At 38.2% G+C, this 15,444-nt stretch overlaps 1 protein-coding gene across 2 annotated transcripts in view; it reads right to left on the bottom strand.

Annotated features, from left to right (window-relative positions):
• Positions 1-15,444, bottom strand: part of LARGE1 (LARGE xylosyl- and glucuronyltransferase 1) — a 398,885-nt gene that overhangs the window by 37,076 nt on the left and 346,365 nt on the right. For both annotated transcript variants that reach the window (XM_058190742.1, XM_058190741.1), the window contains exon 11: positions 3,456-3,619. In XM_058190742.1, coding sequence (XP_058046725.1) covers positions 3,456-3,619 — 164 coding nt within the window. The remainder of the gene's footprint in view (positions 1-3,455; positions 3,620-15,444) is intronic.

The raw sequence follows: 15,444 nt of genomic DNA, 5'->3' as shown, positions 1-15,444 counted from the left end.
AAATGCAGCCTCCCCAATACTTCTGGGAGCAATGGAAAAAAATGGCCAGCATCACAGCTCAGTTTATTGACTGAGAGAAGAAATGGCTGAGTTGGTTGTTTTTGGGAACTTAGCTGATTAAAAAAAGAAAGAAATAACAGGCTTTAATGAATTTCTAGTCTAATATTTCTTTGTAAAAGGAGATCTGTGTTAGTCAATGGTGGCAAATAAACAGGAAGAATTTGGAAGCACCTTTTCTTGCAAATACATTTTTTCATGAAATTGCATGCTTCTTAGTACAATTTGTTAGTTGTAAAAGATGCTATTGGACTACTTCTGATTCAGTATTTTCCTGATAGCTATTTTGCAAAACCTGCATAGTCTTCGTAAAGGTAATAAGTAAATGGTGAAGAAAAACTCCAAGCTATTCATGGTGAATATATCAAGCTATTCTTGTTTGTCTACTTTGCAGATTTTTCTGCTTATCAGTGGAGTTTCAAATGAAGTTTGAAAAGTAATTAAAAGAGAGAAAAACATTTTCAATTCAGCTTATCAAACCATAATTCCCAAATGCAGTAGAATAGCTAAAGGTTGCATTAAAAAGCAAATGAATAAATTATTAACACAAACCAGGATCTTTCATTAATCCAAAGTGAAAGAAGAGATTTATTTGTATGGCTCCCATTTTTATGACATTTCAGAAACTACCAAAAATCTGATTCTTCTCCCAGGCCTTAGAGTGATTTGGCATCCTGGTTTTAGTTTAGCTTTAGTTATGTCAGGTTTAAGTATGTAGTGGGTTTTTCCCCCAGTTGCCCATGTTCTATTTTTATATGCATTTTCTTTATTTTTAAGCTGCCCAGAAGTGTCAAAGAGTCAGGATCCTTCAAATTTTGATTAAATAAATGAAGTTAGGAAAAAAAAAACCAGAGCTGCCATTTGAAAGAAAGATAGAAAAGAAAAGAAACCACATGAATCTCACTGTCATTTTTGTGGAAAATTTATAATCCAGAAACATTCAGGAAAAGATAAAAATAGCAATAATAACAATCACCAATGTCAGCTTCATCTCCAGACATTGTCTTACCAGAGCCAGTTCTGTCCCAAGGTTAAAACAAACCGGTATTATCTCTTCTATCTTCCTGGTCTTGCAATACAAGTAGACAGCTCTTTTTATGGCCTAGCCTTCTCTTCCAAGAGAATACTTCTTTCAGTTGTTGAATGAAGGGAAAAAACTTCTCATGACAAGAAAACAGAAGGCTTTTGTCTCCGAGTCTGAGAAATTTTTCAGTATATCTGGAAACTGCTCTCTATTCTGCTTTGTTTCTCTCAATGGTTCTCTTCTATGTTCAGATCTTAATTTAATGTTATTTCCGACAACAGCGCACCTTAAAACTTGGATGTTTGCTACAAAACTAGTCTCTGCCATAGCCTGGTGCTCAGAGGAAGCAGACGATAAAGTTCTGCAATTGGATTGATCTAGTCCTCTCCCTCTCTCTCTGCTGCATGTCTTGCTAGATCAAACACATTAGCTGCATCAGTGATTAGTATTTCAGCTTGTCCATGACAATAACACAGAAAATGAGTGCAACTGCTGTGGGAGAAATGTAATTTGAAAAAAGAAAAAGGTTTGAAGATGATTGAAAAAAACCCAAACAAACAAATAAGAACCCCCACACTGAAACACATAACATGAAATAAAATAGCTGAGTAAATTCTTTAGTGGGAATAATATTTGTTGATTTTTCATGAAAGAAAGAATCACTAAGCCTGATAAATAACATACCGATAATTAAAAAGAAGCCTAAAATAGGATAGAAGACATAGGACAGGACAGGGCTAACAGAATGAGTAGTATTTTTTCTTTCTCTGAATAAAGACAAGTGCCTCCATCCATCAACACAAATTCTTCACTTGAATCCAAAATGAATTAAAATCCTGGAGGAAAAGCATACATATGCTTGCTGGATTTACTAATTCTCCGTGGCATTCACTCGGTGTTTGATGTTCTCTTTTTTTTTTTTTTGAATTTATATCCCGCCCTTCTCCGAAGACTCAGGGTGGCTTACACTATGTTAAGCAATAGTCTTGAAAGATTTACCAAATGACAAAGTAAACACCCCCCCCAAGAAAGGTTTCTTATATTAAAAATCAATGGAACAGGAATTGGTGAAAATTGCAAATGATGTTTAAATAGGGCTGAGATGAGAACTAAGCAATGCTATGGTTTCTATAAATCTGAGGTTGTTTCACCAGAATGGATAGTTATTTAGTCAAACTTGAATTTCTAGAGTTTCCATGTGCAGGAGCATTGACTGTTTGTATAGTCAACTGGAGAAATGGAGGTCTTGTGCATATTACAGGTTACATTCTGCTGGTGCAACTCTGACACCTCTTTTTTATTTTTTTTTAATGAAAACACATCTCTTCTTTCCCTATACAAATTACAGTATCCCAAGAAAGGCAGGTTGCAGGAAATGAGATGGAAGGATTCTGTTGGTTTCTGATATGTTGGATGTATATTTTATTGCTTGGGTATAATTGGCAGGCATGTTAGACTAACGTGGCATAGAAATAAGTTGGGTTTATTCAGCTAATTTATCAGGAAAAAAAATGAAAAGAAAGGGCAACTGGATCTTTCCTCAACAAAAGACTTGTCTGTGTTGAAAGGAAATGTCAGGTACAAATGTGGTGATGCTTTTCAGTGCTGTAAAACAATTTATGCTAAAAGTGAGCCTTCAACGCTGGTTTCTTGGTTGCCACTTTTCCATGTACAGAATACCAACAACAGTAACTCCCCTTCCTGCTTGTCTCTGGAATACCTTTGAAATCTGCAACTCATTACAAGATAAGGGGATGACCTGGTAAATAGGGGAAGATCTTGTCTCTTCCAAAAAATGGGAACCTTTTTAGACCCTAGAAGTGGTGCCTTCTCCAAGCCAGTAGGCCTTGAGATAAGGATTAGTGTGTCCCATACAAAGGTGTTGCTTTTGACAGATCTGTATTTCTTATATGCGTACCAAGGTCAGTGGTAACTGTAGGTCAAAAAACTAATTTAGAAAAAAAATAATCAATAGAACTCGAGTAAGAGAACTATGATGCAGAAGCAAATAAGAGAATTAATGAAAATATATTTTCGAGTCACCATTCAATATTACTTGGTTATTCCTTTTTCTAAGTAATTCCATATATCTAACCTAACTGCAAACAAAATCAATCAATCCATTCCAAACACATAATTGTTTCAAATGTACATCAAAGAAATTTCTCACTCTAAGCCTGATCTTCCAATTCTTGTTAGTGTAACTGCTAGTACTTCAAAAGAAAAAGAAACAACTGTGATATTTACTGCCAAAAGGCTTAAAATATCATTTCTTCCGCCAAGAGATTACATATAAAATTTTCTAAAATCACCAACTGGAAGTAATTGCATTTGCATAAATTCTCTATGAGAACATAACTTTACAATTCCTTACCTGTCCATGGAGAGCTGTGCCACCAGTGTAACATCAGTGTTATCTGTAGCAAACTCATACTCGTAGTGTAGAAAGTATAGGTGAGTCCGATGGACAGTGAAACGCTCTCGCCGAAACTCATAACATAAGTCATCTTCATCCAGCTCGGATAGTTGTTTCTGTAGCTAATACACAAAAACACAAAAAGCAGCATGGAACTATAAACAAGACAATATTAATTAGAACCTTCTACTGAAGAACAAATATAAAATCATGTGTCTCATATGATATCATATCTACTCTATATGACCGCCCCCCAACCATAAAGTAGAGTTTACAAGCCCTAAATGAAGAACTACTTCACACATGCTAGCGTGGGATTAATAGAGGTCAATGATTTGCTTTTCCCTCCCTAAATAGTTGCCAGCTTCTTTTGGCAATGAAGCTATTCGGATAAACCCAGCCTGGCAGTTTGGATAAGCCCAGGCTCAAATCTTCCTGCAGCTGTTTAATTAAATGCCTAAGACAGCAGATGAGTGGGGCCACTAATGGTAATTCCTGACAGCTCATCCTAAATTTTGTGGAGCAATTGAACTACATGTTGTGGTCCCCCCAGCAGTCCTAAATGAATGTTCTACTTCTCAGTGTAAGTATTACAGCATTCAGTTTTTCTTTGTTGACACTGGGGCCACCATGCTGTTTGGCCCAGATACCAAAATAACTTGTGTAGTTCTGGGTGTGAGCCACTTGTGGCAGTTTACCAGATGCTGTACTACCAATCTTACTGCTTGCAAAAAGTCTCCTCCATTTGCATGCTTTATTTTAAGAGATTCAACTGAAGCCAACCTATGGCCATTTCATTTAAGCTTGAGATATTATGGGGATGACTGACTTCTATGGCATGAAATAAGAAGAAAAGCTGGCTGCAACAATGGACAGAAAAAGTGGAACAGAGACAGATATATTTTCTTAGGCCTCCTCCTCTACTCTCACATAGAAGTAGGTATGTCGCAAAGTTAAAATGTTGAAACAAACATTTGCTTGCAGTTGTCAAAATATTTTGCAGACATCAGTTATCTAAACTACAAATTACATGATGTGTGGTAAAGAAATCATAGCACCTCTAAGCATTATTAAAGCAACAAAAAGATTGATCAAATTATTTAATGCGCTAAGAAGGATAGAATAAAATGGACTCCTTATCACATTTTTTAAAAAAATGAAACTATCTGTTTTAGAACTGCTGGACTTTGTGGGAAGAGAGAGGTGGCTCATGATGCGAATCTCTACAGGAACAGTGCATTGCTGTGATGGAAAAACATTCTCCTTTACAGCAGCATCCAGGAGGAAAGTCCCCCAGGGCTCTTTGCTAAGAGCAGCATTTTATATTTCCTCAGATATTGAGAGGTGTGAAAATAAAAAGGGCAAGTACGCCACAAGAATTTAGAAAGCCGTTGCATTCCAGGTTGGATTTCTACCCATACAAGATCTCAGAAAGCATTTTTTTACCTTGTTCCGATCCCTCCAAATAGAATGGAACCTGGCATTTCCCTCACACCATGACTGATAGACCATCAACAAGACAGGAAATAAAATTGGTGCTGACTCAAATAACTCTACTCAAGGATTCCAAACCCTTATCCCTGCTTGTTTACCTTCAATTATTTGCCACACTAGCTAGAGATAAAGGGAGTTATGATCAAACACCATCTAGGGACCAAATTACTGTGTTAGGATGTGAAATATACATTCACAGTCAAGTTTACACATACATTCATACACAAATTCACATGGCACCAAACTAATTTCCTGCCTTGCAGTAGTATCCTAAGCATTCTCTTAGTGGTTCCATCTAATTTTGTTCTCCATTTCAAACAGCTTTAATTTGATTAGCTATACCCCATCTTTTAATCTATGAACAACTGGACTCCAACAATATATCACCTTTCATAACTACCTTGGCCTTCAGGGTCATGGACAATTTTTAATATCATCACTTGGTTGGCACTAATAACCCTGTCCTACATTATTTTAATGCTTCATAACAGCCATTTAAAATAGCAACAGAAGCCAAACTACACCACAGTTATATAAACTACAGCAAAAAATTTTTTTCTATTATCCATTGCTAAATCTAGACTTTTCTATCCCACCTCCACTACTAACCCATAAATAAATTTCTTTAAGTTTCACATGATAGGGTCCTGATCTAAACCCCAGGTGTGTCAAACTGGTGGCCTGCGGGCCAGATGTGTCATGTGCAGGCCATGCCTACCCTGCTGCATGAAGGGGAAACATTGCAATATGTCACATGACAGCAATGTGATGCCGCGAGTTTGATACCCATGGTCTAAGGCAACCTGCCTCAATAAATCCCCACTACTGTTTAAAATACACCTTCCTTAATATACATATGAAGTCGGGTGGAACTCTTAGTATTATTTTGTAAATTAGAATTTATTAAATTGGTCTTCGTAAATTGCTTTTAGTCTTAGCAACTACTCTCCTTTTCTAAATTTATCAAAATAACTTCTGATGAGATAAATCAAAGTTTCCTTTGATGGCCAATGGATATCTTTGAATGAAAATGAGTCTTCCACTTTCTGACCCAATTAGTGTCTGTGGTGGGATTCAAATTTTTTTACTACTGGTTCTGTGGGCGTGGCATGGTGGGCATGGCAGGAGAAGGATACTGTAAAATCTCCATGCCCTCCTCATTCCAGGGGAAGGTTACTGCAAAATCCCCATTTCCTCCCGATCAGCTGGGACTTGGGAGGCAGAGAATAGATGGGGCAGGGCCAGTCAGAAGTGGTATTTACTGTTTTTGTAAACTACTCAAAATTTCTACTACTGGTTCTCCAGAACTGGTCAGAACCTGCTGAAACCTACCTCTGGATTTGATGTTTTATGTTTTCTAACTGCTGTGTGAGAAATATCACCTTAATTACAGTTTTTTCAGTTTTAAATAGATATTTCAAGAATTTAGACAGTATTTAATGAGCCCCTTGAAATTAATAAATAAAACCATTCGCTATCAGTAACAGATAGCACATTTATGAATCTTTTTGTTTTTACAGTAATTCTAACCCCTATGTTTTTAAAATTAATTCTGAATAGCCAATTCTATTATAAGCTGTCCTTGCTTAATGACTCATGTTTAATGTCTGAAGTTACCACAGCACTGAAAAAATATCTTTACAACAGGTCCTTGCACTTAGAACTGGTGCTGGAGTATTCCCCTGGTCATATTCGGGTGCTTTACAACTGGTGGGTGTTCAAGACTATTGTAGTGCCCCAAAACTGCCATCTGGATGCTTCACAGTCAGCTTCTGACAAGAAGAGTGGAGAAGTTGGCAAAGTCGCAGTCATGTGATGTCTCCTTTTGTGACGAATTTGTTTGTCCCAACTGTGGTTCCTAACTGAGGACTATTTGTACTTTTCTTCTTTCTCGTTATCTGCCTCAGTCTTCTAAGCTTCCACTCAACAAGGAATGACTTATTAAGAGGTACCATAAAGGTTATAAATAGCTTCAAAATTCTCATAACAGTTGCAATCTTTAAGCCCAAATACTAATTTTGGATTGTTCTCCCACTCTTGTTTTGTTCATCATTGCAACAGCATTTTAAATTTCAGCAGAGTTATCACTAAAAACGATCTCAACCTAATTCATTTCATTTTCTCTAAAGCGTAGATAATATCAGCATTTTAAATAAACTCAGAAATTGCTACATGAAATATCTTAATTTTCTTTCCATTTCTTTTCTTGGAAAGTTATTTAACATCTCTTATCAACCCAAGTCATCAGGCTAAGTAGGCATAGTTAAAAAGCTGTAACTAGCTGTAACTGCATCACTGTTTTAAGATATCACATATCACAATATCTTCTTTTTCCAATTTCATGAATACCCAGGTTATATATTTATACTTGCAAAACAACAATTATCTAGGTACTGTAGTCACAAAATGATTTTTAGATTACTTCAAACTTCTAAACACATATAATAATTTAGTTATGGATTATGGAACAATGTTATGAAATGAAATAAGGGATAGAATCAAGATCACATGAAGTGTTAATGCCACTTTGTAATGTTAGTTATGGATTATGGAACAATGTTATGAAATTAATAAGGGACAGAATCAAGATCACGTGAAGTGTTAGTGCCACTTTATAATGCCTTGGTAAAGCCACATTTGGAATACTGCATTCAGTTTTGGTCACCGCGATGTAAAAAAGATGCTGAGACTCTAGAACAGCAGTTCTCAACCTGTGGGTCGCGACCCCATTGGGGGTCGAATGACGATTTGCCAGGGGTCGCCTAAGACCATCGGAAATATGGGAAGTATACTTGCGAGTCGAAGAATCGCAAATTTGGCTTCAGGCGCGATGAATTAAAAAAGAGAGAAATCTTTGCTCTGATGTCTCCCTCTCAAGCCAGCTGCAATCCAACTCCCAATCGCTAGCCTAATCTGGCTTCAGGCACGATAAACTTAATAGGGGAGGAGTCTTCGCTTTAATGTCTCCGTCCTCAAGGCAATCGCAAGCAGTTCAGATCGCTAGCCAATACGGCTTCAGGAGCAATAAATTCAAAACGAAAATCATTTTATGGTTGGGGTCGCCACATCGTGGGGAATTGTATTAAAGGGGTCGCAGCACTATAAAGGTTGAGAACCACTGCTCTAGAAAGAGTGCAGAGAAGAGCAACAAAGATGATTAGGGGACTGGAGGCTAAAACATATGAAGAACGGTTGCAGGAACTCTGTATGTCTAGTTTAATAGTGTGGTTGCATGGCAGCTCCCCCAGCACCTGGAGGAAACTGTCTATCTAGACCCGTTCCAGTCCGGCTTCCGACCCGGTTATAGCACGGAGACGGCTTTGGTCGCGTTGGTGGATGACCTCTGGAGGGCCAGGGACAGGGGTTGCTCCTCTGCCTTGGTCCTATTAGACCTCTCAGCGGCTTTTGATACCATCGACCATGGTATCCTGCTGCGCCGGTTGGAGGGATTGGGAGTGGGGGGCACCGTTTATCAGTGGTTCTCCTCCTATCTCTCTGACCGGTCGCAGACGGTGTTGACGGGGGGGGGCAGAGGTCGTCCTCGAGGCACCTCACTTGTGGGGTGCCTCAGGGGTCGATTCTCTCGCCTACCCTGTTCAACATCTATATGAAGCCGCTGGGTGAGGTCATCAGTGGTTTTGGAGTGAGTTATCATCTGTACGCTGATGATACTCAGCTGTACCTTTCCACCCTGGACCACCCCAACGAAGCGGTCGAAGTGCTGTCCCGGTGTCTGGAAGCTGTACGGGTCTGGATGGGGAGAAACAGACTCAAGCTCAATCCCTCCAAGACGGAGTGGCTGTGGATGCCGGCACCCCGGTACAGTCAGCTGCATCCGCGGCTGACTGTTGGGGGCGAGTTAGTGGCCCCAAAGGAGGTGGTCCGCAACTTGGGCGTCCTCCTGGATGGACGGCTGTCCTTTGTTGAACATCTGGCGGCCGTCTCCAGGAGGGCCTTTTACCAAGTTCGCTTGGTCCGCCAGTTGCGTCCCTTCCTTGACCGGGATGCCTTATGCATGGTCACTCACGCTCTGGTTACATCTAGGTTGGATTACTGCAATGCTCTCTACATGGGGCTGCCCTTGACGTGCACCCGGAGGCTACAGTTAGTCCAGAATGCGGCTGCGTGAGTGGTAACAGGAGCCGCTCGTGGCTCCCACATAACACCACTACTCCGTAGTCTGCACTGGCTTCCTGTGGTTTTCCGGGTGCGCTTCAAGATTTTGGTTACCACCTTTAAAGCGCTCCATGGCTTAGGACCCGGGTACTTACGAGACCGCCTGCTGTTACCTTATGCCTCCCACCGACCCGTACGCTCTCACAGAGAGGGTCTCCTCAGGGTGCCGTTCGCCAAACAGTGTCGGCTGGCGGCCCCCAGGAGCAGGGCCTTCTCTGTGGGGGCACCGCCGCTCTGGAACAAACTTCCCCCTGGCTTACGTCAAGTGCCTGATCTTCGGACCTTCCGTCGTGAGCTCAAAACACACCTATTTATTCAAGTGGGACTGGCATAATAGTGTCAAATTTTAATTTGGGGCTTTATTAATATTTTTAAAATTTTAAAACTAAATTTTAACCGGGTTTTATTATTTATATGTCTATTTTAAATATTTGGCCTATTTAATAAGTTTTTTAGATTAATGTTTTACTTTGTATATTTATGTGTTTTTTATATGGCTGTACACCGCCCTGAGTCCCTAGGGAGATAGGGCGGTATAAAAGTATGAATAAATAAATAAATAAAATAAATAAATAATAAAAAGAAGGACTATGGGAGACATGATAGCAGTGTTCCAATATCTCAGGGGTTGCCACAAAAAAGAGGGAGTTGGGCTGTTCTCCAAAGTACCTGAGGGTAGAACAAGAAGCAATGGGTGGAAACTGATCAAGGAAAGAAACAACTTAGAACTAAGAAGAAATTTCCTGACAGTTAGAACAATTAATAAGTGGAACAACTTGCCTGCAGAAGTTGTGAATGCTCCAACACTGGAAATTTTTAAGAAAATGTTGGATAACCATCTGTCTGAGATGGTGTAGGGTTTCCTGCCTGGGCAGGGGGTTGGACTAGAAGGCCTCCAAGGTCCCTTCCAACTCTGTTGTTGTTGTTGTTGTTGTTGTTGTTGTTGTTATTATTATTATTTCTCTACTGTAGAAAAATCGTGCAAAATACCTGCCCACTCTATATTTATTCCTTACTATATTAACTGCAACTTAAGAAAAGTACAAGAAAGGAGCAATATTATATGTGTGTATATGCATTTCTCCCTCTTCTCCGATCCATCTCTGAATATGATCACTAATTCTACACTTGTAACAATGCCCTGTCCTCCAGATCAGAGGTCTTCAATCTTGGCAACTTTAAGACTTGTGGACTTCAGCTCCCAGAATTCCTCAGCCAGCAAAGCTGGCTGAGGAATTCTGGGAGTTGAAGTTCACAAGTCTTAAAGTTGCCAAGGTTGAAGATCTCTGCTCCAGATAGTGGCCCAAAATGCTTCTTTGCTACTGAAATAATGTATTAATGATTGAATTAAATTATATGTATATTGTTTTCATCAAAAATATCTCAGTTGTAGAATATATGTTCTTAAACATACTCATGCTGTTATAAATGAAATCCAGGTAAGAGAAAGGCAAAATAATAATAATAATTAAAGAATGAAATGTTCTTTTCTTAATTACAGCCTGGCATTATTATTCTTTTTATTATAAATTAAACTGTGGGCAAGCTCTTTTTATATCAACTTTGACTGACAGTTGGCAGAACTGTCAGAAACTACATATTTTTGAACTTGTGGACCACATCTGGCCAGCATTCTGCTGTTGGGTTCTCTTATTCAGTTAAAAACAGAGTCTTCCATCTGATCACAGGCAACAGTAAAAAGAATCTTGCTTGCTTAATAATAACAGCACAAATAAATACTTATCCTATCCTAAGATAATCCTATCCCTATTGTATCCTATCCTATCTGATATATCATATAGCCTATATTCTATCATATCCTAAACTAGAAATAGCTAGTTTGCATGTGATATTTGCTGTACAACCTGAGACAATGCTAAATTATAATGTATGCCCCCTGGAAATGAGATAAAAATTATATAAATCAGAAATCTTGGTCCCTGTTGCTCAGTTTACACATTGCTTTGCTTTTACTGGCCAGTTCATTTATGATTCATTTTGTTTATTTTCTGCTAGCAACTTGCTCAAGATACTTGGAAACACTTCTGCAATTTGAAAGCTGCCCACAGGACCTTATGAACTGATTCTCCTGAAGCTGTGAAAAAGTTTATCTCTTCCTTGAAAAGATTTGTGAATTTATTACTTTTAGCTCAGTGCTTTACTTTTCTTCTAGTAAATTCAGGATCTTGAGCATTAGCCTATGATATTGTTAGGATCCAAATCAGATCACTATACTACAAAGAATTTGAAGTCTTTCTATTAAATTGTAAGAGCCACCAGATTAAATAGAAACACCTTTTCTATTTTCTGAGAAATTTCTTCACACTTTCTAAAGACCACAAATGTTTCATTGTTTTTCTGTTTGCAACATTTGGGTCTATTTTTGATTAAGCATAATAGATGAAATGTTGGTCTTTTTTGCAATAAATCCTTCTGAATAGTTTAAAGAAATCCCAGGCTATTTCTTTTAAGCAGCTGGATATGCACCTGTAAGCGTTTTGGATTACAGATGTAAGACTGCAAGGCTAAATTGTAAATATTATTATTTTAATAAACATGCTTCGTATTTGTGCTTTATGAGAAAAGTTCGTGGAAAATCAAATGTCATGCTTGTTCTGTGATATTTGGATGTCAGTATTGTTAATTCAAAAAATGGAAGATGGATTCTTAAGTATCAAGAAATAAGCAGGTAATCATGCACCTTGGGGGAAAAAGATAATGAATATTTGCCTTTTAGTGTATTATACTTCAGCACACTTACCAGTTATCATTACATATTTCACACTGAGAACTAGATTTTTTAAAATCTCAGACAGGACTCTTAATTGCTATTCATTTTTCAAAAAGATCCTTACATCTTCTTTATCCCACAGAATAATAATACACATCATCTTCCCAAGGACCACAATATGATCTGTGTGAATGATGTATACAACTAATTTCTATGCATAACACACCTATGTTTTATAATTATGTGATTCCATATAGCTAACTTTGAACATTATCCATCCATCCATCCATCTTCATCCAAGATGGCAGCGTGCATAGATGCTGCGGCTTTGAGCTCCTGGTGTTATAGTAGAGTGAGTGGGTAAAAACTAGTCTATATTAGTTTTACTATTTACTAGGGGTGTTACTACAGATTGGATTTTCTAGTTGACTAGATATTACCAGCAACTTCCAGAGGTTTCATAATATACCGAGTGATATAGCAAGACTGCCAAACTCTCCATGGAACATTGTTGGGCCTGGGAGGCGGTGTCGATGGTGAAGAGAGAGGAAGCAGAGATGGGGATGCAGAGTTGGTTTGCTAGCTCGGTTACAGAAGCAGCCTCACAGACCAGCATTATCAAGTATTTTTCTAACCCACGCTAGATCCTTTGTCAACAAAACTGGTGAAATAGAACTATGGATGGCGGTGAATAAGTTCATTCATGACTGCTGTGTGATGTTCATCATGGAGACCTGGCTTCATCCACTTGTACCGGATGCATCAGTGGAGCTAACTAACTGCACCACACACCGCTTCGACAGAAACTGCAACTCTGGTAAAAGCAAACCTGGATGAATTTGTATTTACACACATAATGACTGGTGAACTAACAGTAGAATTATTTACACACACTGTTCTCCAGATGTGGAATTAATAACTGTCATATGTCGGCCATTTTATTTACCTAGAGAGATTTCTGTGATAGTTACTGTCTATATTCCACCTGATGCAAATGTTAGCACAGCACTCTCTAAGTTACATGATGCCATCAAGAGGCAGCAGCAAACTTACCTTGAGGGCACTTTTGTCATGGCTGGAGATTTTAATCAAGCCTGTCTACAGTCTGTTCTTCCTAAGTTTGTGCAGTATGTGCAGTGTACCACCAGAGGTAAGAACACTTTAGACTATATGTATTCAAACTTAAGACAGGCATATAGAGCAATCCCTCTCTCCCATCTGGGTACATTTGACCACATCTCTCTGCTATTGTGCCCAAAGTATATCCCCCTTAAGGATATGGCCAGTCAGGAAAACTGTTAAAATCTGGCCGGAGGGAGCATTCTGCCAGTTGCAGGACTGCTTTGAGACTACTGAGTGGAGTATATTTCAACATTTGGAGCTGCAAGAATTCACTGATGCTGTACTCTCTTACATTAAAACATGCACAGACAATGTAACAGTAAATAAATGCATTAGAGTTTACAGTAATCATAAACCCTGGATGTCAGCAGAGGTACAATCACTTCTGAGAGCCCGAAACTCCACCTTCAAAGCAGGAAATAAAGACGAATACAATGAGGCCAGGGCAAACTTGAGGAGAGGTATTAAGGCGGCTAAACAGGAATACAAACAAAAAGTAGAGAAGCATCTGGCAGATAATAATCCAAGACAGGTGTGGCAGGGGTTGCAACACAAGGCAACAGGATTTAGCTACAGGAGCTCATGTCTCCAATGTTACCTGGCTAAACTACTGCAGTGTGCTGTATATTTGCTTGAAGATTACTTGAAAACTGAACTCAGAAATATGCTGGCCTGCTTACATACTGGTTCTCATCATTGGGAACATATAATACTAATTCTGCAGGCCCTGCATGGGTTACTGATTGGTTACTAGCTACAATTTAAAGTGCTGGTATTGACCCATATGGTGTTTTATGGCTTGGTATCTGGATACTTACAGGGGCATCTGTTCCAACCGTTATTGGCTTGGTTTATTAGAACAGTTAAGGAGGAACATACATATATTCCAGGGGTGGGTTCTATTTACCTTTACTACTGGTTTGCATCATGCCCGTGCACGCTCTTCTGCGCATGGGCAAATCACCTATGATGATGTCTGGATCAATGGGCTAATATTCTTAGCATCAATAATAATGAAGATATACTAAAATCAATATTATTATGTGATTATTATTGATACTAAGAATATTATTGTTACTTTCATTAATCCTTTGCTTATACTTTTAGGTTTCTAACTTCTGTTTCTGCTATTTAGCCATTGATAAAACAAATCCCATGTTAAAAAATATTCAGTTTCTTCCTTCTCCTTAAAATTAATTGTTAAATTCTCTCCGTTTCTGTACATTTAATATTTTTTATTGCAATTTCACTTTTCCATTGTTGTGCAAACACAATTCTGGCTGGTTCATTTTCAACAGGTTCAGAATGCTAAAGTGAGAAGACTTTGCTTTTTTATTTTATGTATTTTATTTTATGCTGGTAGTCTTAGATTTCCAGAAAATGCTTAAAACGTAATTGTTTGGAGGGCCCTTGCTTAAGTGGTCACCTGATACCATTGTATTTTCTTTTGCTTTTTGTGTTTTTATGTAAGCTTCGTTGTGATTATTGCTATGATGATTCTGATTAGTTTTAATCTAAGCACAGAAGTTTTAATTTTTGTTTTATATATACTATTAACTGAGAAAATTTGTTTTGATTGCATTATAGTAGTAATGTAATAAATAAATAAATAATACATCTTTAACAGTTATATAGAAGGAAAATTGTTTGGAGGCATGATAATTCTTATATCTGAGAGTTAGCCTGAAGCTGCATCTCTTAAAATTTTTTCTTTGATATGATTACAGATAATCACTTGTAATCTTAATTATAACGTTACCTGAAGTTCCAAACTGTTATCCATCTACAGAATGGGCACACAGAAGAACATGCTGAGAATTGTCTTAATATATTTGTTTTCTAGCTAGTAATGTAAGTGTGTAGTTGTTATAGCTCTTTCAACCAGTTCCATAAGGAGTAGTTCTCCACAGGGGAGAAAAGGATGTTTCCCATATATGTTTATTATCTAATATTCATTTATTTAATTTCAATTTGCAATTATTTGCTCTGGTTTCTAAATGCATTGCGGGGGTCGTACTAAAAACACATAGAAATATCTATAAAACCTTAGCTTGACAATCTCCACAAATAATTGTCCAGAAGAGACATTTTAGAAGCAGGATGTATATATACAACATTGTCCTGCTGATACACAACAATTAATTAGTGTTCTTCCAAGTATTGAAGTAGTTATTCTCAATTTAACATAAAACTCTGCTTTTATTTTCTTCTGTTGATAGACTATTTAATTGCTTCAATTCAATTCTGACGATCACCTAAATATGAAGGAAATCAGAGAATCAAACTGGCCTCAGTGACATTGTCCAGACTTGGACTCAGTGGTGGGATTCAAATAATTTAGCAATTGGTTCTTCCTAGTGACCAGCTGAGTGGTTTTGGCTGGGTGTGTGTGTGCATGTGACTGAGTGGGTGTGGCCAACTCTA

This window comes from Ahaetulla prasina, chromosome 7 (assembly GCF_028640845.1).
Source record: "Ahaetulla prasina isolate Xishuangbanna chromosome 7, ASM2864084v1, whole genome shotgun sequence".
Taxonomy (NCBI): domain Eukaryota; kingdom Metazoa; phylum Chordata; class Lepidosauria; order Squamata; family Colubridae; genus Ahaetulla; species Ahaetulla prasina.
This window is presented reverse-complemented; position numbering and strand designations above follow the sequence as displayed.